This window comes from Phalacrocorax carbo, chromosome 9 (assembly GCF_963921805.1).
Source record: "Phalacrocorax carbo chromosome 9, bPhaCar2.1, whole genome shotgun sequence".
In the NCBI taxonomy this organism is placed as follows: domain Eukaryota; kingdom Metazoa; phylum Chordata; class Aves; order Suliformes; family Phalacrocoracidae; genus Phalacrocorax; species Phalacrocorax carbo.
In genome coordinates, this window is record NC_087521.1 from 30,266,794 (window position 1) to 30,294,468 (window position 27,675).

The 27,675-nt window shown below is 43.7% G+C and overlaps 1 protein-coding gene across 1 annotated transcript; it reads right to left on the reverse strand.

Annotated features, from left to right (window-relative positions):
• Positions 1-4,039: 4,039 nt before the first annotated feature.
• PPP1R36 (protein phosphatase 1 regulatory subunit 36) lies at positions 4,040-20,024 on the reverse strand. Its single transcript, XM_009502118.2, has 10 exons — positions 19,927-20,024; positions 18,608-18,688; positions 17,783-17,904; positions 17,596-17,662; positions 16,577-16,675; positions 12,568-12,711; positions 7,860-7,899; positions 6,388-6,584; positions 6,112-6,300; positions 4,040-4,862 (listed from the first exon to the last, which is right to left on the reverse strand). Exons 1-10 carry the CDS (start codon positions 20,022-20,024, stop codon positions 4,631-4,633), a joined length of 1,269 nt encoding a protein of 422 aa, XP_009500413.2. The 3' UTR covers positions 4,040-4,630.
• Between the last annotated feature and the right edge of the window lie 7,651 nt (positions 20,025-27,675).

The window sequence follows — 27,675 nt, forward strand, 5'->3', positions numbered from 1 at the left end:
CTCACGTGGAAGAAGAACCGGGGTAAGAACATCTTCAGATTCTGCGAATTGCAGTTTGGTTTCTTTGCTGCAAGCTGTAAAAATCTCACTGCAAAAATTTACAATTTAGACTGAGCCACAGGAGCTGTAACTGGTACATGGTGCTTCCAATGCAGTTTGTTTACAAGATTAAGGCCTTAGTCCCGGCCATAGCAGGAACACATACCACCATTTTGAAGCCTTGCTTAAGGAAATCCAGACTGACTACCCATCTTCCTACTGCACATCACTGCCTGGTCCAGTTTCCAGTTTGACTGCTGCTGTCTTTTCCCCAGCACACCTGCAGGTAAAAACGCATCACAAGCAACATGCCACCCCCAGGCAAGGAGCAAGTGAGGTGATGGTGCCAGCTGTCTGCACAAAGGAGCTGCTATTGGTTCTCCTTGGCTGGAAGGATGGTTGGTTGGTAGGTGAAGCTTTGGCTTTGAGAGGGCAAGGGAGACAAGACACAGAACAAACAGGAGCAATAAGAAGCATCTTCAGAGCTCTGTCAAGGATTCATGGAGAGTTTTGTCTATCTGAGAGGGGAAAGAAGATGGACTAAAAAATATTTCCCCCTGCCCCAGGCAGAGTGGGGACACTGGCAGGATCAGGAAACATGATGGCATCTTTCACCACTGCAGCACCCAGTGAGTCTCCACTTGGCTAGCAGTTACAAAGAGCCAGGTTCCTGAACGCTATGGGAGTGTTACTCCCCTGATCTCACTGGGGCTTAACACTACTAAAATGCCTGTATGAGTCAAAGCAAAACTGGAAGAAAAGACTGCTATTTGTAGATTAAATGCTGCTTTTGGCCTGGCTCTCTTGCACAGAAAGTTGAGCAGGCTTAGACTGCGTCAGTTTTCCCTGTATATCAGACACTGGCCCGTAACAGGACAAGAAGAACAGGACTGAACTGGAGGGACCAGAGACAAGGGACCTGCAGGATCTCCAGGTCCTGCCATGCCAGCTCACAGAGAACTTGCTGAGCCCTGTAGCCCTGCTACTATGTGGCTTCTGCCTTCAAAGGTTACTGCTCCAAACCCACCTGCAACATGAGTAGAATGGGCTTGAGCTTACTTTGCTTCTTTCCATACCTCAAGACACCCAACTACGCATTATGGTCACCTCACATCTAGATGGCTCCCCTTGCTACACTGCCATCTCCCTCCCAGCTGCAACGCCTGAAACCCCCAAGGGCAGAGTTTCCTTAATCATCAGGCAGAGGTTTTTTTCTCTGTCTTTTTTTTTCCATTTATGAGTTGCGATGTTTCCTGCCAACTTTCTGCTTGGCGTGAATTTCTACAACAGAGCAATATAACTTCTGAAAATAGACACTTACACTGGAAAGCCTGGCACACCCTATATGGAGCCTCTGAGTGGCAGAACCATAATCAAAAGCCAGTCAAGACAGTAGGCCGTGCTAGCAGCATTCAATTAAGGCTCTGAGCAAAGCAGCCCTAAGAGAAGAAAGTAAATGGAAACTCTATAAATGCTGTTGCACAGAATGTCCCCCCGGCTCTTTTCATCACTGAGACGCATTTAAATTTGTACTTTTTTATGGTAACCCTAGCTCGGGTGAATTATTCCAACATAGCTGGCACGTTCAGAACCCCTGTAAAAATAAAAATTCATGGAAATGGCCAACCTGCTGTGATTTCCTGATATGAAACTGCATGCAGTGCCTATGGGGAAAAAGCCGGTAGTCGTATGATACAAGTCTGAGCTCTGCCTGTCATTAACAAGGGTGGGTTTTTCAGGGTAAAATTCTCCTGGGCCAAATAACAGGAGACTGATAAATAAAGCTTGTCAACTGCCCTTTCTGACTCACTCTTTCCTGCTGGAAGGATGACTCACTGTCATGTGTGAAAGCCTGCCAGGTCTTCCTTACGTGCTTAAACAAGCATGGGTTGTCTATGTTAGACATACATTACCCCAGAAGAAGCAGACACTTAATGCTGAGAAGGCAGCCCTAAAAAATGTTCTGCTGACTAAAGGATCTGAACTTCAAGGTATTTCTCAACCCTTTCTGGAAAGTTCAAGGTTGTTGTTAGATTACCACAGAAAACATTCCCAACGCCATGGCTGAAGGCTTGGCTGATGATCATAGTGTTTTAAAACCAGGACTCACTAGGACCATCAGATTTTACCCAGGTAATACCTGCAGAGTGAGTGAGACAGCACGTTCTAGGTCCAGGCAGAAGTAACTGAGACCATGCCTGGTCTGGAGTGCCAAAAGCAGTCACCTGTTGCTCACTATTTTATGCTGAGAAAGTACCTCCATGGGGCTGCTCCACTGAAGAAGACTGTGAGGAACCTGCCTTGAATCTGGAAAGGGGTAAACATAGCATGTTGAACATAATCTCTCAGTCTGCGTAGCTCATCGACTGCTTTTGAGCAACACCGGTAGCTGCTCAGTGCTTCCTCCTCTCTGCAGTGACGCTGACCTTGCAGGTAAGCGACAGTGCGCAAAAACCTCGTTTGCATCCAGGAACTCTGCTGCCTAGGTGAGTGCGTGCTCCACCCTTCAGTCTTCTCTTGTCATCCCAGGCCCACCACAGGCCAAGTGTGCAACTCTGAGAAATCTTTGCCCCAGGCACAGCAGGGACTGTTCACAAATCCCAGTTACTAGCAAATACCACAGACTACACTGCCCTGCGGGACTGACGTGGCAAAGGACACACTTCCCTCCTACTCTTTCTAAGGCCCCGTACAAGGCCTGTTTGCTTGGATGTGTCAAAGCAAGGCACGTTTGCAAGGACTAGTGTACTGGGATGTCAATCCACAGATCAGTGTCACAGCTAGAGAGACAAAGCTGTACCATCCTTTAGGATACAGAGGACTCCTAATGCAGGAATTGAAAGGTTCTCCCAAGACCATGAGAAGGAAGGTGTGCTATAGCCTCTCTCAGCTCCAGGTATTAGCCAACAACTTGCTGTGTCATTTGGTAGGGAAACCACGCTGCTGCAGGGCAATGATACCACAACTGCCTCTTGCATGTTCAGCTAGGTATACACCATCCAGGAGTCACCCATGCAGCTGGGAAAGATAGGGGCATATGCTTTGGCCCAGCCAAGCTCTCAGGAAACCTACAACTAACACACTGTCTCATGGTCTCATCACCATTTTTCAGACAATCTGAGCACTAACCTGCCTGCCCAAAATGAATGTATAACCTAGAAATGTTAATTTTTAATAAAGAGTGTACCATTCCACGTCACATTTGTGAGGAAGGTATAGCAGTCTCACACACAGTTCTAAATATGTCTTTTATATTTCTTCTCCTTTGGGAGAGAATATGTGTTTTCCATCCCACAAAACTTCTAAGAGGCTATTTTTAAATATTTTTGCTCTGTACCAGAACAGATGTCTAATGAAAAGCTTGAGAGAGAAACTGCAGGCCACAACAGCCTCATCCTATGGTAAAAGGATTCACCTGACATATGGAAAACAAGCCTAGGCCACAATGCTACTTAGGCATTATTATAACATGTGCCAGCCTAAGTAACGAGACTAAATAATAGCTGTGAATCTGCAGTTCAAGTGCCTGTTTCAATAAGGCAGTGCAGGGCCATCCCACATAAGTGATCTAGTCACTGGACTATTGGTTACTCCAGAAGAACTAAATTTCTCATCATAATTGTGCTGCAAAATTTAATCCTTTTGGAAACTGAACCACACATTGCAAGGGAAAATTGTATTATTTTCATCCAGTGTAGACATATTTTGCTGAAAAACTTCCAAACCAGCACTAATATGTCAAATTTCTCTTCTTAATAATGTTGAAAATATTACCTCTTTGGTTTTCTTCCATCGTTTAATCATCCATTATTTTTTCATTGATTCTTATTGACTATGACAAAGTCAGGTTTTCATCCTAAATTTTTCTCCTGATCCTAATGATTAGCATGTACAGATAGTCTGATAGGTAAAATGATACCATTTCTTACCATGAATTAATTTTGTTTCAAAATACTGACATCCCAACTGCATATTTGAAGTTTGAACATCTAAGATCTGCTTTCCCAATCATGTAAAATTGTTACAAATATATATATATCATTTAATAGATAAAATGAAATGAAGACTTGGTACATATTTTAAATAACAGCATTTCTCTTTGCTAAACTTATTTCACAATAAATTAAGCTAGCTATATCTGAGAACAAAATGAGAGGTGATGGCAATAAAAAAAGAAGTAAACACAATATATTAAAGATTCCAGAGTAACTCCCCTTAAAAGCAAAATTTCTGCAACTTCTAGGCTGTAATAAGTCATGTCTCCTGGTTGCTTTGCTAACCCTTTAGAAAAAGAGGGTTGACATAAAAATTGAGAATCATATTCATCTGCAGGTGTCAAAGCACTTCCCAAAATAAGTCAGTAAAATAATTTTCTCAGAAATGGTGGAGTAAAGGCATTAAGATCAAGGACAAATAGTTAGTGACAGAACCAGGAATTACAGTCCAGGTCTGCAGTCACCAGGTCTAGGCCCTTGTGTGCTGAAGTACCCCACCTCTGACAAATGAGTTAGGCTTCTTAAGCTGCAATTTCCAAGTGATTTACTTCGCAATGTGAAACCATGACACTCAACCTGAGAAGGTACCAATTCTGCTAGTTGCTCTGATTACCGTCATCTTCTGCCATTGCTCCTGAGAGCACTGTGTTCTGACTGTTAAGCCTGTTTTGGGGGCTTCTCAGAGGTGGCAAACTGAGGTCATTTGTCAGGATGGAGAAACCACTCATTATTCTTCCTTGTTCTTCCTCTTCCTCCTCCTCCATCATCCCGTCAGGCATGCTCATAAGAGATTTTAACTCACTACAATGAGCTCCAATGATGCCCACCCTGTTAGAAAACATCATGTTAATCTACCTGACAAAATGAAGCAAAGTAAACAGGAGAAAGGGGGACAGATTTATAATGCTTCCTGGGTAAACCAGCAAGGAACCTTGCCTGCTTCTGCAGAGAATATCTGCTTTCCCCCAGGGAAAAACAAATAACCATGCTTATACCCTCAGCACCTTGCACACCATGTCATGTTTCTGTCTGGACGGTGGATGCACACAACATGAGCTGCATACATCCAAGTGAAGCTCCATGCTCCCTGCAAAGGTTGGCCCTATCACATATGAATTACATGACTCTCTGCATAGGCTATAAAGCCAAGATGCTCAGGATGCACCCGGCTTCCAAAGCATGCAGAAAACAATTACATGGGCATTTGTAGCAAATTTCACACCCTCAAGAAATACCGGACTCGCTGGTTGTGTGTTGTAGATATATCCAAAGATTTTGCGTGTACAGTGCTGTAGTTTTCATTAGATTGCCAGAACTCTGGAAGATCCAGACAAAGGAAGGCAATTCCCAAATTCTAATTCCCAGGCAGAAAAAGAAGACTTAGGAGGGAAAGTCTTACAGGGAGTCTTACATACACCTCAACAGAGCAAAACTGATTTACAGTGCTCCTGTTTACATGCGTTATTACATTAAAGAGTACTGCACTGATACTGCTGTTAACCATGACTGGATGGGAAGTGGAATTCCTCTCGTATGGTGTACCCAGGCTCGAAATATTTTGGCTTTATCATGAATCAGAAGAAAAGGTTCTATTTCTATTATGATCAAAATTATATTTAAAAAGTACAATGTAGTAATAAAATTACTTTTTTCAGAATAAAATACACAGTAATGTCTATTCAGAACACTATTAAAAACTAATAGTCAAGAAGAAATAAGAAATTGGGATGAATCATAAGAGGGGAAAAAATAAGCATCGCATTTTGATTTTGAGAGGTTTTGATTAATTCCTGTTCAAATTTATGTTAAAGCATATTTCCTTTCCCCAGAAAACTTTTTAGTTTAAACAAAGCACTACGATGGACAGTAGCTGCTTTGCCATTGGTTAACCAAGAGTACTACCACTGCAAGTCTCAGGCTCACTCATGCCTGTCTTGCCTACGCTCCGGTTCCTCTCTTAATTCCCATGTAGATCAAATCCTCAGCTCAATGGCCCCTCTCCCCATGAGGAAGAGCTAGCTGTCCCACATCCTTCCTCGTAGCCCTACCAAATCTATGCAGAGAAATAGCCCCTTACTTGGTGGTGAACAATTGTGAGAAGTCTGGCAGTCTGTCACACCTGCAGGGTTGAGGGTCTCTGCCCCGACAGAAGTGGTTCTGGGAGAGGTATTGAGCACTGTCCTTTGGTAAGGGCAGCAGTGTGCTGAGCACTGGCGAGCGCTGGTGAACCATGCTGTTTATGGAAGGAAGCTTCGCATGGACTTTTCTTGAAAGAAAACAAATGCAGGTGTTACCTCAGTGTATTCAGACAGGGCAGGTTCCCTAAGGACTCACCAGTATGTCAAATGCGTACCTCAGATAGGGCAATCGCACTGTATTTGCATCAGCAGTCCAGTCTCCTGCTTTCTGCAAGTCAACATTGCTCCTGTCTCTTAAGGCGGGATTGAACGTGTTGGAGCAAAGAAGCCTGCCGATTTCTTCCCGAATCACTTGGAAGTGCTTCCGTCTGAACACAAGCCAAGCCACATAGCTGCAGAAGTTGTAGAAGCCCTAAATTGAAAACACAGATCCCCTTTTCACTGGAAAAAGGCCCAGAGTCCTACTGCATCCTAGAGTGGAGGTTGGCATGACTCCACTAAAATGCCAGCAACCATTCGGCATCAAACTTTACCATGCATCAGTGAAGATTTGAAAGGATGGGTTTTTAAAGGTATGCAAGACAGATGAGACAGAAACAGAGTTAGCTCAGATGGATTTAATCTTGCTCAACTCTGACTAGTTTGGCTTTGTCTTGCTGCTAGAAACTAAGGAGATAACCTGAGATCACCACCCAGTTTCCCTCAATAATCAATGGAAAGAGACTGATGGGATGAGTCATTCTGTGGGGGTTCCTATCACATGCATCTACCTCAAAAGGCAACAATTCACCCTCTGGCTCAGCTTCTCTTTTCTGCATTGACTGTCAAAGCAGCCGAAGGGCATGGTCTGACTGGACAGCTATTGTTTGGACAGCTGCAGGTAGACAAGATGATTCCCACCCAAAATGATGGTATTATGATCATAGAAAATATTACTACCAAATAGTAACTCATTGTATCTCACATCCGCATGTCTGCTTGCTTTAATTAAAACAAACCCTAGCTTTTCACTCCTATTTAACATTTGTGATCCCTAGCATAAGCTGAATCAACTCCCAGTAAATCTAATCTCTACTAAGTCTGTTCTTGAAAAGATGGCATCACTGGGACTGCTGTGTATCCTTGGAACTGAATCCATAGTTCCCCTCTTTCAAGGAAAAGCTTCCCAGTTTATGAAGTACAAAGTATCATTTGGGCCCAGCTGTTTTGTATTAATTGGCTGAAGCCCTGCTACATAGTGGGTCCCATCAATGGCTGATGGACCTGTATGTTGCAGGCCAGAAGAGCTAGAAATGTCACCAAGGGCAATGGAAATGAAAGAAGGAAGTAAAGTTTCTTACTTACAGAGATGAAACTATGAGGCCAATGATGAGAAGAAACCTATAGACCAGACTTCCCAGAGGGACCTCAGGATGTGGTGGGAACTGCCTGGGGTCCAGGAGCGACAGGGGGACTGAAATTCCCCAGCTGAGGGCTCCAAGGAGAAAATGCTTGGGCTGAAGGGCAAAGATGGTATTTTACAAGTACATCTAGGCCCTAGAGGTAAATTTTTATTCTAGGCACTTTGCCCTACAAGTAAACTACTGGGGCAACCAAAAAGGAAAGGAGTATTTGGGTGTGCAAGGGAGGGACATGCTCTGGGCTGACACTCAGTCACACTCTCCATTTATCTTTGTGCCTTTCTTACCTCAAAGAAGCTCCAATCTTTCTGCAGTGATGTTTTTCTCCTAAGGCAGTGAACAAGAGCACAAAATTAATAGCAGCAGTCGTCCTTTCTCTTCTCTGAACAGACCATTGAATATGAGTCATGGGGCTATGCCAAGCTGGCATTTCACCAGGGCAATAAAGCTGTTGCTAGTAGATCCTCATTACTAGCATGCGGAAACCCACTGTTGAAGAGAAAGGCAGGACTTCTGCATTGCCTCAGAAGGAGAAAATGCAAAATATTATATGGCTCAGTTAATTAAATCTGACAAAGAACAAAGCTAGATGTGATGAGCAGGCGAGGCTCCCCTGCTATGCTATTTAGACTGAGCTCTCTGCATGGGCTTCTCAAAAGTGGTCAGCGCTGATCTAACCCAGTTCCCACTGAAGTCAATAAAAACCTCTCACTGACATCGCTGGAGGAGCAATGAGTAGACCTACCGAGGGCATAAAGCCAGGCCAATGCTGAGACAATAAACTTGAAAACCAAGAAGGAGATGCCTGATATATCTCCAAGAAGAAATGTAAAACATGACCAAGAATGACAAAGGGCCTTTGTTAAAGAAGTAGAAATTTGCTCCGTGGAAGCCTGAGAGATGCTCTTACCACCCACTTGAGCCCGAGGATTCTCACACAAAGCCAAATTACTGTCCATCATGGAAACAGCCATTAAAGCAGAGGGTGATGCACACATCCCAGCAGCCACTCAGTTCTCCTGGAGATGGCACAACTCACCCTCGTGGAAATGAAAGTAAATTTTCCCTTCTAGCCCATAGATCCCCACAGATCTGGCTTGGTCCTGCCAGATGTTCAGGAAAGCCTGTCTCTGCATCAACTCACCAACTCCTGACATGTCCCTATCTTCCTGATAACATCAAGTGTTCCACACATCTAGAGTATCCCCAGCTGCCATCACCCCAGGAACATCAATGCAGAGCAGACCATGAAGATACCTTTCAGCCCTATAGCTCTATTTCCCATCTTTGGGCTTTTATTTATTGATTTTATGATTAAGATGACCAGGTATCTCCCTACCTAGCTCTCACCAGCCATAATCCTGCTGATGCTTCACATATTATGCAAGGGAAAAGAAGCTTGACTCTGCAAGCATGGCACGGCTGTTTGCCAAAACAGAACTCCCAGAACAACTCTGATGCTTTTGATTCCTTATGAATTCTGATAAAGCACACTGTTCCATCTTCAGAATACCAGAGCAGAGAAACCTAAAGTGACCCCAGCTTCTTAAACCTAAATGTGAAACCCACCTTCGCCTTTTAACATCATACAGCTCATGCAGTGTCTTAGAACTAGTTCCTAGTTTAGCAGAGAAGCCTATGTGGAGGCCAGCAACAGAAAATAATGCTAATAATTAGAGTCAAACAAGGCCAGGGGTCTCCACCCTTCCTTCTCCCAGTGCTTTCTTCCCTCAGGTGAGGTATTAAGCTAAGAGACCTGCTTGAAGTAAAGTTTCCTAAAATAAGTGTTGAACTAGGAGACATCTCCCATGTCTAGGGTACAGTTGCTAATTACCTAGGAAAATACAGAAAGGGTCAGGAAAACATCAAATTTGCAACAAGCTTCAGGATGGGACTTGTTAGAAACATGAAAGAGTGAGCAAAAAGCATCACGCCTTCTAGTGATGTAGTAATATTGATTTATCAGATATGTGAGGGGGACAGGATGAGTTCATGCATAAAAGAGGAGCACAGCACAGGCAAGGGCAATCAGTGCAGTAAGCATGGGGTTTGGATGCAAGGTGATAGTGGCTTCAGATATCTACAAAAACTACTGCTGTGCATAGGGGCACATCGGGAAGAAATCCTTCCTGTGCCATTTAGCAGCTCCCTCCACTGCTGCCGTGACTCTAATTGCCCATGGATCAAGCCAGCTCCAAGGATCAGTAAGGGCTGGCTTGGCTGTTTTTGCACCATTGATACATGCAGCTTTGGGAACACTCTGTATTTTTCCCATTATGACAAACGCTCATAAGGAAACTGGCACCACAAAAAGGTTGCACAACCCCCATCAACTTAAAAGGAGAAAGCCAGACACACCTATTCCTTCCTCAGCGTTGGTGGCACAAAAGGACTAATGCTAACGTACACAAATAACAGGCCTGGAGGAACTCTCTCAAATTCCAGTCTGGGACAGTATCAAGATAGGATTTTAATGCTGCATTTTACAAATCATGTAAATTGCTAAGATGAAGATGTTCTCTACCTAAGCCTCCCTTTTTAAAATTTCAGAGAAATCTTTACATGAGGAATCAATAATTTCATATGAACACATAGACATTTGGCAGATCTGGAAGGGAAAGCAGTATACCAACATAGTATAAGATTTCATTAAAATGTTGCTATGGTGAACTAGAGTGAAAAGCAAAATCTTCAACACCATCATGAACCCATAGCTGGGTTATAAGAAAATATAGCAAAACTGAGGGTGGTATATTATCAATAGTTTCTCAGCTTTTTAATCTAAACATTTTTCACATTAAAAAAACCTCATCAAAAGTAACCCTTACCACAGTTTCCATTTTGATGAAGGACCTTTCCCATCCAAAAACACATGTGCTCAAAAAATTCCTAACCATCTTTTATAATTATGAGTGTTAATCAGTTCTGTCCCTTAGCTCTTGGTTTTGGCAGTGCATATAATGGTCTGGGAGGATCCAGATAACATTTAAGGCTAAACTGAGTCAGCCTGGAAAAGATTATATTTATATAATTGCAGTGTGGTATGGAAAGCGCCATATATTATAACATGCTCAGCATTAGCCTAACTCTGAAGTCAGCTGTAGTCAGCTACCGCCACCCTGCTATGAGTAACTCGGTGAGACTTTCTTCATACAGCACCTTACAACATGAAGGCTTTAAGACAGAGCTCTTCTCTAGCCTTTGTGTTCTCACAGCCTGGACACCGACATCCCAACTCACTGCCAACTTCTAACCCTCACTGTGATGGAAATATTAAAGAACACAGTTTCTTGTTTCAGCTCTCTGCTCTCACTCCCATGCTGCTGGTTTTTTTGCCACTAGAATTCTTTCTTGCCCCAATGCCACACATTCCCATCCACCAGACAATATGAGTGAGTGAAGAGGCAGCGGAGCTAACTAGCTGGGTATACGACAGGCTGTTTTATCCAGCTGCATCCGGTCCTTGGATTCAAGTTACTTTGTGCAGTAAATTCCTCCAGCTGAGTCTCTTAAGTGCAGACATTCGGGCCACCCAACAGAAATAACTAAATGCTGTCATGACCCTCCCTGTCCAACCAGCTAGAAGGTTAAGAGGATGCCTCTGCTCAGCAGGAATCTGGGAGCAGGGACTTGGCACAGAAGGCTGCTCCTAGGAGTGCCCAGTGAAATGCCGGTGTGCTAGGATGCAGAAGGAACATATTCTTAATTCAGAGGGTCCAGCACCTTGTGGGATGGGGCACACTAAAATGAAAACCCTGTTTGGGACAGCAATTTCAGCTCCCCTTTGACTCCATCATTTCACAGGTTACCTTCTCCTCTTGATTAGAAGGAAACCCAGGTTCCCCCACCCCAGCCAGGAGCAAGGCTGCCTGGAGCTGGGTTGCAGGAAGGCAGGTGAATGTTTGTGACTCCTCCGAGGGACTGGCAGCAGTTCCACATCAACTGACTGAAAAAAATGTGCCTGAAACTGCTCTGAGAAGATCCCATGGGTCTGGGGTGCTGGGTGGGGACTGTCAGCTCCTTTGTACTGCCAGGGAAAGGAAACATTGTGCAGGAACATACATGGCTGAGGGAAGAGTCCCTAACACTAGCACGGTGTGTGACCTCTCTGTCATTACATTCTTCTTCCACTAACCATTTTCTGTGGTGCTTAGTTGCTGGCCAGGGTTAAACCACAACACCTTCAGCTCCTGTTAAAATTCCCTCTTCTTGGTCCTCTTAATTCCCTCGGTTTCTCTGCCTTTTTGAACACCCTTCCATTCTCTCCTGCCTTCTTCAGTTTCTTTTTTAATTCCCACTGTGGGTTTCTTTCCTTTCAGTTCATCGCTGGGACCATCACATCTAAAGAACAGTGGGACTCCACCACTCTGAAAACGCCATACACCACCTTCCCCGCTCAGAGGTAGGAATCCTACACTTCCAGTGCTCAAGGACAACCTCTTCTTGTCTCTACTCCCTTCACTTGCTGCCTTTCAGTAACATGGTCTCCTTCACTTGCTATACTAGTCTTATGCTATTTCAGGCTTGGCATATGAGGAAATTTATGCAGGGATCAGTGGCAATCAGCAGGTAACCATTTGTTTTCAAGATTTAGTTAAGTGGAAGTGGCAGGGGTAAGATCCAGGGCTGGCACTGATTTTTGCCCAGCTGACTTTCATGTTGAACCCATTAAAGTTTCCTGCTTTGTGTATCTAGCAAGGCTTCCAGAGCTAGAGCTTTCTGGTCTGGTATCCAGAACTCTGCAGCAACTCATTATGGCCAAATCAGCTGGCAACAGCTCACCAGAAACACTTTTGGAGTCAGTTATGAGATGATACAGAGCTGCAGGGAGATCAGGACACTTCTCTGTCTCATGGTCCCCTAGCCGTCTGTGACACCTTGGCTCACAATACATTTATTACCCTTGGCACTCACATGTGTCATGCAACAGAGGCCTTGGCCCTGGGCTGCTGTGGCCCTTGACATAGCGAAAGCCCCCAGAAGGGCCTGGCTTACTTTCCACTGGGCATGTGGTGCTGCTGTGCCATGCCTCCTCGTCCAAGGATAAGCTTACAGTACACCTTGGCAAGGTGAATCCTGGCCACGGCTAACTTTGCCAACACATCATCCATATCTTTCTTCTCTAAAATTATCATAGTCCTGTTAAAAACAAAAAGGGAAAAAAGTTTTCAGGGAAGGTGCTCTGGACAGAACAGGTGCTAGAAAGAGTGACTGTTCCTGAGAAGCAAGCATGGTTTTCAGACACATAAACCAATGCACTGTATGGTTCACCACCATCAGGGGACACCTCTGCAGCAAGGCTGGGCTCAGACACTTCCAGCACAGCTTGGCAATGCTGGTGGGGCCACAAGGCCTGGGGCTTGGGCCCAGACAGTCTCTCTTGCCCCACACAACTTATAAGCTGCATGCCCACAGCCCATCAGGTTGCCGTCTTTGATCCTGCATAGCTTATGAACCTTTTTCGCAGCCTGCATAAAAGCCCTGGAGGTGCATTTAAATATGTCCGGGCACAGGCTCACCAGGCAGCCTGGAGCGGTGGGTCTGGCTCATTCAGAGACAGCACTTACTCTTCAAAAAGGCACATGAAGTGCTTTTGGGACTGCCTCTAAACAGAAACGGGTGACACCACAAGCCTGTATTTTAAACCCGTTCAGATCAAACACTAAGGAAATGCCAAACCAAAGAGCTTTCTATTTCCTCTGCTTCCCCTGTAATCCACCCAACCGTCTGCCAGTGCCTGGGAGTGCTGCTGGCCTAAAAGTTACCAGCCTCCTTTCACATTCAGGAGAGTTGTTTTTATCTGTCCTATCCCTGATGGCCTCCAGCTCTAAAGCTTCCTACACAACCCACCTTTAATAAATTAGGACAATTACTCTGGGCTTCTCAAGGATAATTGCTAATAAAATTCAGCAGATTTTCCTCAAAAGACATGAAAGGGTTGGAAGCAGAAACAGACAGAAACTAAAGGGGAAAGAAAATGCGGGACAGAAATAATAGCCCTTGTTCCATTCATGTCTCATCTACCACTGCTGAGTTTTTGTTCTTAGAGTCACATATTTCAGAGGTGAATACTCCAAGCTGTCTCCAGTGGGGAAATGCCTCATGCCTGCTGCTTTGGAAAACTCGGTGGTTGTTTTTGAAGCTAGTTACAAGATCTTCCTGAACCTAGAAGCCAGGAAAGCCTCAGACTTGGATTTACAAAGAAACAGCACAGCATCTACAAAAGACAAAGTCATAAGAAGACAAAGATGTCCATATTAATCCTGACATTCTCTGATAGGATCCCCTTTCAATACTTTTCCAAAGAAAGTTTAATGCACAGAAGCAATGACATCTGAAGCCAGGACGGTCTTAGGCGTTCTCTTGAGGCACTGTGGACAGATACTTCTACACGGTCTAGGTTCAAGACAGTTGAGGAGCTATTCAGACCATCAGGCCTGGCTCCCTGTGGACAAGAGTAGTTCCAAGAGATGAGTTAGGCATCTCTCATAGGCAGCCCAAATGGTAGGAACCCCAAAACACACCGGCTAGGAGCAGGAATAACGAGCATTGTCTTCTGTGTTGCTAGGTCATTCGCACAGGGCCTACAAGAAGAGCGGCTTGAGGTCTGCACAGCCATCGGATGTGTCTGTCATATAGGAGCATCAGGCTGATAAAGGATGAGGTGGGTCACCAAGCCCAGTCTCCAAATAATCTGTCTGTCAGATTAACTGGGAGCAAAACTTGAAATGGTACTGGCATGTCTTGCCTCCAGTCTGTCTCTACTTGTGGCACATAGCCAGTACCACATAGGAAAGGAAAAAAAACTCTGAAACTAAATTACATCTTAGAAGAAGAAGGAGGGAGTTTTCTTCCCAAGCAGGCCACTAGCAACAGTCCTGAGCATGGGATTTATGTGGGATAGACATAGGAAAACAAATGGCTATGCAATCTTCTTTCACATTCTCTCAAATACATCAGCATATCACAAACCCAAAGATTCTTATCACAAGTGTAATTTTATGTCATCATGATTCCATTATGTAGTTATAAAATCCCTTTCACAAGTTCATAGAGCTTCACCTTCAGAAAAAAATAGTAGTTTTCTTTCCTGCCCCACTGGAAGGCCATTCCAGAACTTTACTCCACAGGAGGAAAAAGACAGACCTTGCTACATTTGATTTGAAATATAGCACATACCAAGTTCAGAATTAGACCAAGTGGATAACAGAGGAAATAGGAGGTCTTAAACAGGGAAAGAAGATGCAATATCAGAAAGCTCTTCACACCATGATTAATACCTCCCTGATCCTCCAAGTCAGCTAAGATGTTAGGACAACTAAGGATGAACTTCAACATTAAATAGGAGCTAAAATTGCCATTTGACATTTTACCTTCCTTCCCTGTATTCATACTTCAGTAGATTAATATCCTGACTTCCCACTTCTGAACAGTGTCTCTTTAAGCTTCTCTGATGTTACACTGCATGCAGGTAATCCTGACAAGTATGCCACTTGAGGTAATGAATCTAAATAAAACAGTATTGTAGAATATCCCTTTGGGAAGTGGAGAGTCAGTACATGTTTCCCACCAAAAGGCAGGGGTCACCTTGGGAGCACTGCGTGCCAGAACACAGTGAAAAGTCTCTCTTGGCAGGGTTTATCCAGTGCCTATAGCTGATACCTACTAACCAGAGCCCCGTGGATCCAGGAAACACAACCCAATATTGTAATAGGTCCAAACTCCTCTTTGTTTCAGTCTGTTTCTGTATTTGTCACACCAGTAGATGATATGAGCCATTTTGAGATGTCATGACCCACAGAGTGGCCTCCTTGCCCTTTACCAGCCGAGAGTGAGGGGATCATTTTGTAAATTGCAGCCCAGAGCACCTCAACTGAATCTACAACCTTTGTGTATGAAACTACGCTGATGGTTTTCTTTATTTATGAATTATTCCTTGCACAATGAAAGAAACACCTGTCAACCTGTGAATGTAGAACAGATCAATTCCTTAAGGCCAGAAATCCTCCAACAGTCTTTTCTTCAATCCAGATAGATCAGCAACTCTTTATATCAAGGCTTCATGAATTGTGAAGGAAGTAATCACTGGGTGTTTTTAAGAAAATGGTCAATCAATTCTCAGAGACTATTAATGGCTCCAGAAAATTATTGACATTTCTTGCAATCATAGTTTGTAACTCTGTAATGCTTTCTCCCAAGAATATAACCCTCTCAAAACAGCAGCTCCTATACTGTTCCCCTGGCATCCCCACTTCCACTCTGGAAGGTAGCAAGTGTGGTCACACATCCTTACTTGGGAACTGCTTTCCTAGCATATATTCCTCATGCTGCAACATGTTTCTAGCACCTTAGAGTCATCTGAACCTGCTTTGCAAAGTCTTTAGAAATGAAGTCTTAAAGCAATGTGACCCATAACACAAACTAACATCCAGCAGACTCAGCTGTGACTATTTGGTGCTCTGTATTGCAAGCAGAAATGACTGGATGCTAATGTTATTGCTGGGAAATGACATTAAGGGATGGTAATTCGATCCAGGGTACTCACATAGATTTAACGCTGGTGCTAGTAGCAATGATTTATTCAAATTGCAACATTACCTTGAGGAGTCAAATTATTTGGTGACCCCATTGCAGCAGGACTGGATCCAGCCACCATTTTGAAAGGGAGACTGTGGTGATGCCATGCCACGTGAACAGCAGTGCACACCGCTCAGGGCAAGGCTGGGGCAAAGCAGGGTTCAAACCCTCCCAGAAAATCTGTCTCTCTACATAGTCAGAGGAGCCTAAGTCCTGGAGAGCACAGAGGACAAGGGGACAGAAGACATAAACAGTGAGACCAAGGGGGTTTTCTCCTTAGTATTCCATATATAGACTGGGCCAGTATAGCAAGCTGTCCTTGCTCACACACAGAATCCCACTGATTCTGACATGAAAGACTTCCCTGTGATTCCAGATTTGCTGGGGCAACCTCTGTGTACTTAGACCCCTAAAGTCTTGTACTCACGAAATCAAGGATCTGCATTTCTTTTCCAGGGCAATTTTTTCCAGGTAAAAAGATAGGTAGAAGAGCAGAGCCATGAGGAACTCATCCAGTTTCTCATTCCTAAATAGAAGGTAGAAAGGTCACTGTGAAGCCTGCAGATTTGCAGATATAGACACCACCACACCATTATGAAAAAGAACAAAGTCTCTGCTCAAGGGCCTGCATTATACCACATATTAGCTATATGGTTGAGAGCTATTCGTAGCAAGTGCTCCACCCCACACTAAGACTTTGAAGGCTTTTAGAGAATTGCTAACAGAGTCCAATAAACACTCTGAAGAGTGGATTGAATTGGATATTACCAGACATAATTCCAAGAAGAATGCTTTCTGCACTGAACATGCTGGAAGAGCAGCATTCATATTCAAAGGAAAAGCGGGACAACTAGGACACCTGTCCCCTTCTGAAAGGACAGTGTGGCTAAGGCTCAACAAGGTCTACAGATACGTTCCTAAGTCAAAGACAATGCGGCCACTGTATGGCCCTGGTGATGTCAGGGATATGCCTCTGAGATATAATGCTCTGCCCGCTGCCTCCTTGCTTTTAGCCTATAGAGAAGTAATGCTGATAAGTGACAGCCGCAAATAATGAGCCCTGTAGCTCTGCCGGCAACAGCAGCAGCACAGGAAGGCAGCCCAGATTCCCAGTTGTGTTAACAATCCTGGTGCTCACAGTGTTGCAGATGTGCTGGCTAACATGGAATTTAACGTGGAGTAAAACAGATAACAACCTTCGGGTATTTAGGCCCAGGTTCTTGGCCTCCTTTAGGTAACCTAGTGGAAGGCTTTCAAAGAGGTGGTAGGATTATTTCTCTGCACGTGTTGGGGACAACATGGCTTTGGTATTGTTTCCCACTGAACCTCATAGATAAGAGATTTTAAACCTCTGATATTTCACATTCTACTTCGGACACACCCTGGTCCCTCCACTACCAGCTACACACACATAATTCTTGAAACAAACTCTAAATGACAACATACCTCATAACTGCTGCAAATGATAGCATGTGATGTGACTCATTTGCTTCTTTCAAAAGCAATGCAGCATCTGAAAACATATGGAGAAAAAACCAATATTTCCTCCAAAAAATTGCTAGCGTTAGTAGAAATAGCTTTCTAACTCGTATGGACAATGCCTTGCTGATATGAAATACCAGCAATTACTCACATTTGACATCATCCAATGTCACATATTCATGTTGTACCCACTTTGACAGCCTATTCAGTTTTCCTTCTCTGTCAGCCAGCCTTCTTTCAGGGAGTGTTGCGCTGCAATCATCCTGGAAGATGCTAGTGGTTGACCAATACATAACATTTAAGTACACAGTGTTAATTCCAGCCTGAGACTATTAAGGTTATCTACCTGGTATGTACTCTCTTCATTGCACTCAGTTTCAAAGGGACAGGCAGTGAAATGTGTTTGGCAGGTATCCTGAACTAACTTTCAACTCTTATAACCACCAAACAGGCTGGGGATGTTGAGAGAAATAGGACATTTCACCTCTAAGGTTGTGTCTGAAGTTGCTCTTTTAGGTGCTAATATAATAAATTGTGACTATATTATTTAGATCAAAGAGGTTCTAAATAATGGATGAAAGTCAGCTATACCATGTTGTGAATTTATAAAATTAATAATAATAATAATAGTAATACCTTAATCTTTGAAGTGCCTTACACAGATGAATTAATTACCTCGCAATACTCTTTAGGGTAGATGAGAATTATTACCTCATTCTGAGCGATCTGGAAACAGCAACAAAGATGCTGAATGACTTTGCCAAAGTCATACCAGGCTAGTGCCTGAGTTAGCATTCAACACTGGGCATGTCTGGCTGTGTTTGTGTGTTCAGGCCACTCATCCACCCTGTTGAAATGACAGCTGGCTTCCTGTTTCACGTGTTTTGTTCAGACATGATCCTCAGACAACGGATGAAAATTTTCCCACCCAAATGATCTTGTTTCTTTTTGAGCTAGCCTAGTTGAATTGAAATACCTCTTTAATGCCTTGACACGCATTTCCTGAAAGTGAATATTTTTTCCTTCCTTAAGGTTTTCCTCAGCTGCTGGATTGGAGCTGAAACACAGAGTATGAGCATGTGGTAGTATTAATCTATATTAGCAGCAGTGCAAAAAGGTCAACATCCCATGATACAAAGGCATATCTATTTTCGCCTCTGACACTAAGAAACATCTGGGTTGTGGCGGGGTCCACATGAGACCTTGCTTTCAAGAGCACAGAAGCAAAGAGTAAAGGGGCTTCCTCAAGTGTTCCTGCTCTGTCTCCTGCCACCATACGCGCTGCACCCTTCAAAACATCAGTGTCTCAAATGGCTTTAGGAAGATTTCAAATGTAAAGTGCTCTGTTCCAGAGCTTTTCTTTGGGATCACTGGGGGGAGAGACAGGCAGAGGTCCTGGGGAGCTCACTGCTCTCCCGGGAGAGCTACCAGGCAGAGTCAGCAGCATTCCCAAACCCAGCAGAGAAGTTGGCCAGAGCTGCTGAGACACAGACCATGAAAGGTGCCTGCAGCAGCCCTGTGACCAGGGGAGAGGTGATCAACCTGGCTCCACCATGACAAAGGTTTGGAAAATGCCCAGCAAGGCAGGGAGGCAGCAGCAGAGAGCGTGTGACTGACCCACCACTGCCACGCTCCACCGTGCTCCCTGCCCTGCACTTGAGGAGAGCAGGGGAGATATAGTTTGGGTGTTGGGGTTTTTTGTCCCAATAGTTTAAATAATAAAGTCTTAATCCACAACTGCCACAGAAATTCAAAGCACAGTTATGTGCTTTTTGTCCCCTGCAGAGCTGTGGCTTCCCTAAAGGTTTGCCGTCCTCCAGTGCTCACAATTGCACAGGGGCATAGCTAACACTGGCAACAGGGAACATCAGTCCATGGACCTCCTCCACCTGCAGACACCTGGGCTGGCATTTGGCCCTCACATCCAGCACTGCTGTTCTAGCGCATGGTGCACCTTTCTGACACGTGGCAGAACTTGCCACACACTTTTAGCTGTCCCTCTGTAGAGGGTTCAACTTGAGAGCAGTGTGGAGTACATGCATATTTCTGATTTTCTCCATTAGCATGATGGGATAAATGCCACAAGGCATTTATACCTTTATTTAAGACATTATTTAAGACAAGAGCAACAGTTAAGGAGCTCCAGTCTCAATCAAAACTAAAAGGTTAAAAAAAAAAATTGTCCTGCAGTTGATGTTCAGGCAAAACAATATTAGACTCTGTCTTTACCTCACTTGGAACTCCTGTATCAAGGCCTAAACCTGCATAATTTGAAACTAAACATCATTCTTTTACCTTGCAAATTCAAGTGTGTTAGTATCATCTTTCCAGTACCACACTCCTGGAGTTAGTTTTATCATCTGCAAGAAAACAGCATATAGAGTATGTGTCATAAATCTCTGCTCAAGTTCTCAGCCCAACAAAGTATTTATAATGCAAGGACTGTGCATATGGGCCACCTTCTATCTTTCTTCAGTCTGCTTTTCACCCAGATGTTGTGTGTGAGTTATTTGAACAGAAGTTCTCTGAGATTAAAGGTTGCCAGCATAAGAAAGAAAAATGTGTATCTGTCTTTTTTTATGTCTTTCACATTATGAATAAATAATTGAAAGTTTGCTGAGGAACATCAGTTCTTTGGTTGACTGTGAATCAATAAAGACTGAGAAATCAAATGGAGCCATGCATTAAACAACACATGGCTTTTATTTGCTTGGTTTTTTTTAAATGTAATATTTATGTAATTGTAGAGACTAAGTATCAGAAGAAAGAAAACCTTTGTTTAAAAAAGGAATATGTTCTGCACTTTCCTGATATTCTGAGAACTTTAAATAAACACCAGATAGACCCTTCAGGGGACACTGGACAAAACTACTAGTAACAGCATTTTACAGTACCTATATATTTTTCAAAAGCCATAAAAAAAAAACACCTGGAAGTGAATAAAATCTATTAATCCTTTCTTAACTAACAAGAAAGACATGCAAACCCTTAACTATTATTTGCAGGTCACCTTTAAAGCAAAATTACTCTTATTGCTGAAATCCTTCTGCCTACAAATTTAAACCCAGTGAAACTTTAAGTCTTTCTGTGACTTTTTGCCAGGTACCATTCAGCCATCCATCCACACGGGTCTCACAAATTCTTGCTCAATCTAATTTGGTAGTAGAGCACGGGATACGGGACACCAGAATAATTTCATGTCAGCAGCCAGCAGCTCATGTGATGGTTAGACCACAGAGATTAATATTAGGAGACCATGGCTCTAATCCTTTGACAAAAAGTGGTTATTTCAACTTGTATGTTCTAGTCTTTAGTTCCAGCTTCCTAATACTGGTTTACAACTCTCAGAAGAAAAAGGACATGCAAATGCTACACCTTTATGTTACACACAAGGGATTATGAACCATGAAAGAAAAATAAAAACATAGAAGAGGTGGCAGTATGGCAGAGCAAGGCCTACCAGTGCATCACAGGAAGGAGAAAATACCAATCCTGTGTCTTCAAAGTACATCTCAGCTGCTTCTCACTAATAGGAATGGCTAAATGACCATCCCCAGCCACCCTGCTCCCTGGCTGGGGCAGTGGGACAGGTCCTTGCCCTGGGCTGCCCTGCCCACCCATGGGGCCTCCCGTGGCCCCCAGGACCTGCTGCAGGGGCAAACATGAACAGCGGCAAGATGGAGCTGGGAAAGGCGAGGAGACTCACCGGTAGCATGATGCTTGCCAAGGACACCGCCAGGAGCGCAGGGGATAAGGCAGGCACTATCTGTGGCAGTATCCTGGCGACAGCCTGCTGTCCCCTAGGAACCGCAGATCCCAGCACGCAAATCCCCCTCCAGCCTGCGCTGTGGACTGGGAGTCATGGTCTGCATGCTCTACTCCTTCCCACCTCTGCTAAACAGCTTCCCTGGGTAACATTTTAGTCCAAACAGGGAAATTAAGTGTTTTCCATGCAACATCATCTCCAGAGCTACTCATTTGGTCTTACTGTGTTCTCAGGCAGTCAGGAGCTGCAGAGGTTTTCTTGGTTACTGGCCCAGGACTGGCAGCAGTGAAGGCAGCTGCACCCATTCCCTCTGATACAGGCACTGATGTCTGTACAGCACTCTGAATGTTAAATATACTTTAGCTTGGGACTTTACAAGATTTAAAAGTATATCTATCAGGTCACAAGCATCCTGTGACATGACTTAGTTCCCTATGCAAACAATCAGTTCAAGATTTGCAAGTTGCCTCTGGAAATAAATCCCATACATTAAGGCGGGTCGCTTAAAGGCATGATTTTGAGGGAGGGGTTTTGATCTTTGGGATATTGTGAAACATTGTTTTTGCAAGCAGAAAATCTCTCAGACTAGTCATTCACAGTGGAACAGTGTAGTGTATAACTGGTACTACTTAGATTGCACCCAAAATTGGTACAATTATACTGATAATAGCACTTTTTGCCAATAGAAGTCAAGTCCTCATTAAGGGTGAGGTTTTGCGTTACAGCTAAGCCAGCCTAATAGGTAGTTGTTGATGGAAGAGACATTCTTGCTCCCATAAAAGTCTTCCTATCATTTATCTTTGTGTTGATTCTTTATCTTCTCTGTCCCCACAGCAAGGCAGCTCCCTAAACTGTCAAAAATAGTAATCCTGCAAAAATAAATTAGAAGCTTTCTGTTGAGTTTGCATTTTACATCAGTTCATGGTGGAGTCAGACAAGGGCCAGCAGAGATGCAGATAAAGATAAGGGGACAGGAAGGCCCAGACCTCTCATCAGATCAGGTCATCTATAAGGTGAAAACCAGCCATAATCCAGAAAATTTTGCTAGTACAGCTGCACTAGGCCAGTACGTACTTTAAAAAGATGAAAATACCTGACCTAAGACTTTTAGACAGGTCATTCAGTAAGACAGAAGGAGTATTTCCTATGCTTTCAGCATGAAAAAGATTACGTCATTCATTTTTGTGACAGTTTCTAACCAGGGAAAATACTCCTGAAAGCAGCACTGAGATGTTCATGACCACATGGAAGAACACACAGATGATACAGTGTAGGGAATGAAAATTCCATTACAAATCCTGTCCCTTACCTCCCCCATTTCCATAGCCTTCCAAGCACTGCATCTTTTGTCCTGTAGGTACTCTGTAAAGGTTTATCTATGCAAAAACAATCAGTCCATGGATAGCTAAGTAAGAATCTCAAATTAGCCTGAAAATTCAGCTCTGGCTCTATTCTCTACAGCCATCTCTTTTTTTGACAATCATTGTGTACGTTGTGTTTGAGTTGCTATTGCAGGCTGCCAAGTACATATCCATGACTTGGCAGCCAAGTTACATATTTAAGAGGATGAGAGAAGCAGGTTTGGAAACAACCCCAAATCTCACCCATAGCAGCCAGGCAGCACTATAGAAATAGGCTCCCCATCAGGGAAAAGTGGGAAGTATGGAACTGGTGGCTCATCAGCTCACTTTTATAGAGTGGGGCTGTCATCAGCCTCGGGAGACCATCGGCCCATCTTGGCTCCAGTACAAGTCATGCCAAGAGAACTGAGGCAAGTAAAGGAGCTGTTGCAGATAGGGCCGCCTGTGTTAGCATTCATGGTGCAGGAGGCAGGAGAGACAAACCTTTGGCTCTACTAGAGTTGGGAGCAAACTGGCACAAAAACCGCAGATGAAAGATGGGGAAAAACTAAGAGTGAGAACTACCTATAGGGAGAACAACTGTCAATGTAAAGACTGGGACTGAAAGCTAAAGACAGAACTGGCTGGGCAGGCAGGGGAGGCTTGGGAATCAGTGCAGCAGGCAAGTAAATAGGGGAAAATGAATAAAATCTGGAATGGATTTATGGAGAGTGGGAAAGAATTGACTCTGGCCAAGCACAGGCGCCAGGATGGACAACAGTGTTAGGGGGAACCCCGAGACTGAGTTACCAGAGCAGGAGACTTGGGATGCTCAGATGCAGCACTGTACTACCCTTAACCAAGTGCCTGCTGGAGGAGATCAGTTCAGCCCGGGTACTTCATGAACTAAGGGTGCAGAAGTGAGCACCAAACATCCCACCCGTGCTGATGGCCCAAATGGGTATCAGTCTGGAAAAAAACCAAACATTAAAAGCCTGGCATTGTGTAGCAAAGGAGGTTAGTGTCTGTCAGATCCCTGCTTCAAGCTGTTGCAAGAGTTGGAAGCTATAAAATGAAGAGTTGGAAGCCAGAAGATTACAAGAAGTGAAACTAAGGTGTAATGGTTGAAGCAGTTGAAGGCTATGTGGGAAACTGATTTCCATATGGGCTTCGGTCACAGAATGCCAGGCAAACCACTGCAACCCGCATTTAACCCTAATGACCATTATTTGCATGTTCTTTTCTCTCTGAGCAAATGGCCTCTCTTCATGGAAGTCTGAAATGCAGGACTAGGTACCCACAGCTGTGACCGATGCCGACGGGAACTCTACTTTGAACAATTCAAGAAGTACATAATATTAATCTGTCTGAAAAAACAGTTCCTTGGCATTTCTAGTAGAAGACCCCATAATAGACACATGGTATTTGGCTTTTGGTGTTTTATCACCTTCTTTCTGTGGGAGTTCTACACATCAGGGGTGAAAACTAAATGTTTAATGTTGTGAAGCACTCAAGAGGCGATGGCGATGAGATACCCAGGCAACATCCTAAGGGATAATTCTTCTCCAGAGCTGGGGCTGGACAGCACACAGCAAATCAGGTGTACATTGAACTGGGAAATATTACTTTCTTGGAGTATATGCTGCCCATTGTGTGCACTGACTGAGGGAGGTGCCCTACAGAAGAAAAAAAAACTAAAAAAAACCTGTTACTGTGTAATCGAAAACTGGGTTTTGATGCATAAGCACAAAGAAAGAAGAAATAGGCTTGCTCTGATGGTCATAATTCTGAACAAGTGACCTTGCAGCCTTAATAGGCTTCTTTTAATGTTGTTTCTTGTGGTGTTTGTGTGTCCATGTGCATCCCAGCAGCTAAGAACACTCAGCAGTAAGCATATGTATCCATTCTTTAGGTATATCTAATGTTTAATTCGGGTATCACACCCAGAAAATAAACACATGCATAAACTCAACAATAATATCACTGACTCACCATCCAGTCATTCACCTCTTTTCTGCCTCTTGTTTCTTCTTGCTGCGTCAAGTCTCTGTCTTCCATACCCACCATATTAATTTCCTCCTCTTTTCCCAGGGGCAGTTAAATGTTAGCCCTGGTTTCTCAGGGAATATTAGACTCTGTGTGTGCGCACTACTGTTTGTATTAGACTGACAAGTACAGAATTCAATTTCATAGTAGCTAATGCTTAGTCCATGACTACGCCATTTACCTGCCAAGTACTTCTGCCTGCTCATTAAAAACAGGATCACGCCGTATGAATGGAATAAATAATGTCCTTAGGCATAATACTATGAGCACTGGTGTGGTTTTTCTCTTCAGATTTGTGCTAAAAATTGAAGATCGCAATTCCTTGGCTTCAGCAATTTGCACACATCAACACTGCTGCATTTCAGTCCCGTTCCTTGGATCATCCAAAAGGGTGGTTAGATGGCTGCACTGTAACTTCTGGGGGGAAAACATGTCCACCTCACGACCTCATCTTCCTGGGATACCAGCCTTGCCCCGGATTCAGAGCCCTGGGGCCTGGCTACCTGCCGCGTTCAGTGGCGACTACATCCACGGAGGCAAACTGGCTAAGGGTGTTTGATAGGCAGAGGCAGAATTAGCTAGTGAGTCCAGACCGAAGATCTAAGGAAAATCAGGAGGCAATGATTGCCCAGCACTGCATACGGGAACGCAGGCTGCTTTTGGAAAGCCAGAAAAACCAGCTGCACATTCTTTTACTGAAATCCTCGTGCAATTACTCCCTCTGCGTGGTTTTATCAGATGAGATTATTGAACATTAGCAGTTGTCAGCTATTTTCATGCAGCTAGGCATTTGCCTTGTGCTCCTAACAATCAACCTTTTGTTATTAACATGCCTCTAACAGAAAGGAAGAAGTATTTAAATGTACCTCATAATAGGTATTTTCAAAAATATGATTTTGATTCTGTATGTGAGATGCTGAGATATCCATGGAGCTTAATAAAAATGTCATAGCCTAGTTTCTAGTTCTTCTGTAGGATATAATAACCATCTCCCTGCTATAGAATTAGGGAAAAAAAAGGTAAAAATTTAATATAGATGTACTATAAACAAGGTCTTCTCTGTTCAACTCTATGAGCTTTGAAGGCAGTTATTGCAGAGAACTTTATTTTTAGGTTTTAGTTTATTACTGAGACTTTTTAGTTTAGAATTGTTCGTTTAGTCATCTTCCACCTGTAGTGCTGGGGATAGGACTAAGGACTTGCTAGCGCCAGTTGTCTTTAACCAGGCTGTGTTAGTACATTTGCAAACATCTTGTGAATGAGGTCTGTGGTGGGAAAATGAGTCGTCTGCCAAATGAGAAATAAATGTGATTCTGCAAGAAATATGTTTACGTTTTTAGACACAGCCTGGCAAAAAAGGAATGCTACTTTCAGTGATGACATGTGATCTCTAGACTGTCAGTTCAACTGTGCAACAGCTCTTAGAGGGATTGATAGTTCAAAAATATTTCATGATGCTTGCCAGTGAATAGCAAGGCAACCAAGACCCCTAAACCCATGGGGTTTTCTATCAAGACTTGCTGAAATGCATAGCATTAGCACTTCTGGAAGTGTTTTTGTCTCCTTAATTCTATTCAGAATAGACTTTTGACTGCAATCATTTGGAGCAGTGACATTTTGAACTGCTCCAACATATAGGGTACAGGTGCTCCTAACTGCTACCTAAGCACAAGCAAGAATGACCTCACGCTTCTTGGTCCAGGATGCAACAGGGATCTGTCAATGTGTGCACAGGCCGACACACAAATACCAGTTCCTGAATGGTGGGAGAAAGTATCTTCGGCAACAGAAAGGAGCAAAAATTTCCTATATTGTTCTTGATTTTCCTTAAAAGAAAGACTACCAAAAATGTGTTGCCTCTTAGAGGAAAATTTATCCTGTCCCTAAAATTCCTGCCTGGTGCTGTTATTGGGATGGCAAGAGGAACCAGCTTTTCTTATGTCTCCACCCTACTGATGCAGGAGAGAGTAAAGGAAAATGGGTCATGCAAGGGTGGATCAGGGGTTTTTAATACTGCTGTTTCATATGTGGAAGTGAAATATGTTGTTGCATCTGGAAATGCTGGCCTGCCCAACTGTATAATCACCACGCTGCTGCAAGCAAATTCTACTCTAAAGGCAGGTCTATGCTATAGGCTTCTGCCTGCATAAATATGAGGATGAGAGTGGCGGAGAGATGTGATACCTGACCCACATAGGTGTGCTAAAGAAGCTTTACTAGCATAACTTGTTTCGCTGTGGGGTAGGGAGGGGTGATAACTTTCCTGTGATGAACAACTACAGACGTAATTTTGCTGCTGTAAGAGCATCCACATGCTTTGCTGGTTTAATATCACAGGATTCCCATGGGCCAAGGTACAGTGTCCCTAACGCAGGCAGAGATTAGACCGGCATGTGCTTTCTAAAGGGACACAGTAAGGGAAACTTGTGCCAGGCACAGGGCAAAGGAGGAGAGACGTGGAACACCTTTTAAATAAGTAGAGCTCGAAATGCTATTACATTGCAATACACTGACAAGACTGAAAAAAGGAACTTATTAAGTATGCATGCTGGGTGTCAGTGCATGCTTTTTAACGTGATTGCATTTAGTCTAAGTGCCACAATGTAGTGTAAGTGCCGAGACTGGAAATGTGAATTCCCTGAACGTTTTTCCCTTTTCTTCCTGTTCCTTGTATGTATCTGTGGGAGTGGCTCGCAATGCGGAAGACAAAATTTATGGTGCAGTCCTGAGATGCCACATCTCCTTCAGAGTTGCCTCCCCTTGCCTGCGCCCCACCGCACCCCAAACCTTCAAGGAGAACCTTTCAAATGAACGACAGGCAGCTCCCAGGAGAGAGGCTGCCCAGCCTGCAGGGCTCTAGGCAGTGTCTCCCCAGAGATAAAAGGAAGGCTG

What these genes read in the sequence shown, in the direction of transcription:
- PPP1R36 (XM_009502118.2), bottom strand. Translation starts at nt 20,024, where the DNA reads ATGACACATACTCTATATGCTGTTTTCTTGCAGATGATAAAACTAACT. An exon ending in TCATTTGCAGCAGTTATGAG is followed by an intron (nt 16,676 to 17,595) that starts GTATGTTGTCAT and finishes CCTTCTATTTAG; the next exon opens with GAATGAGAAACTGGATGAGT. An exon ending in AAGATTGGAGCTTCTTTGAG is followed by an intron (nt 6,585 to 7,859) that starts GTAAGAAAGGCA and finishes TTTTCAATTTAG; the next exon opens with GGCTTCTACAACTTCTGCAG.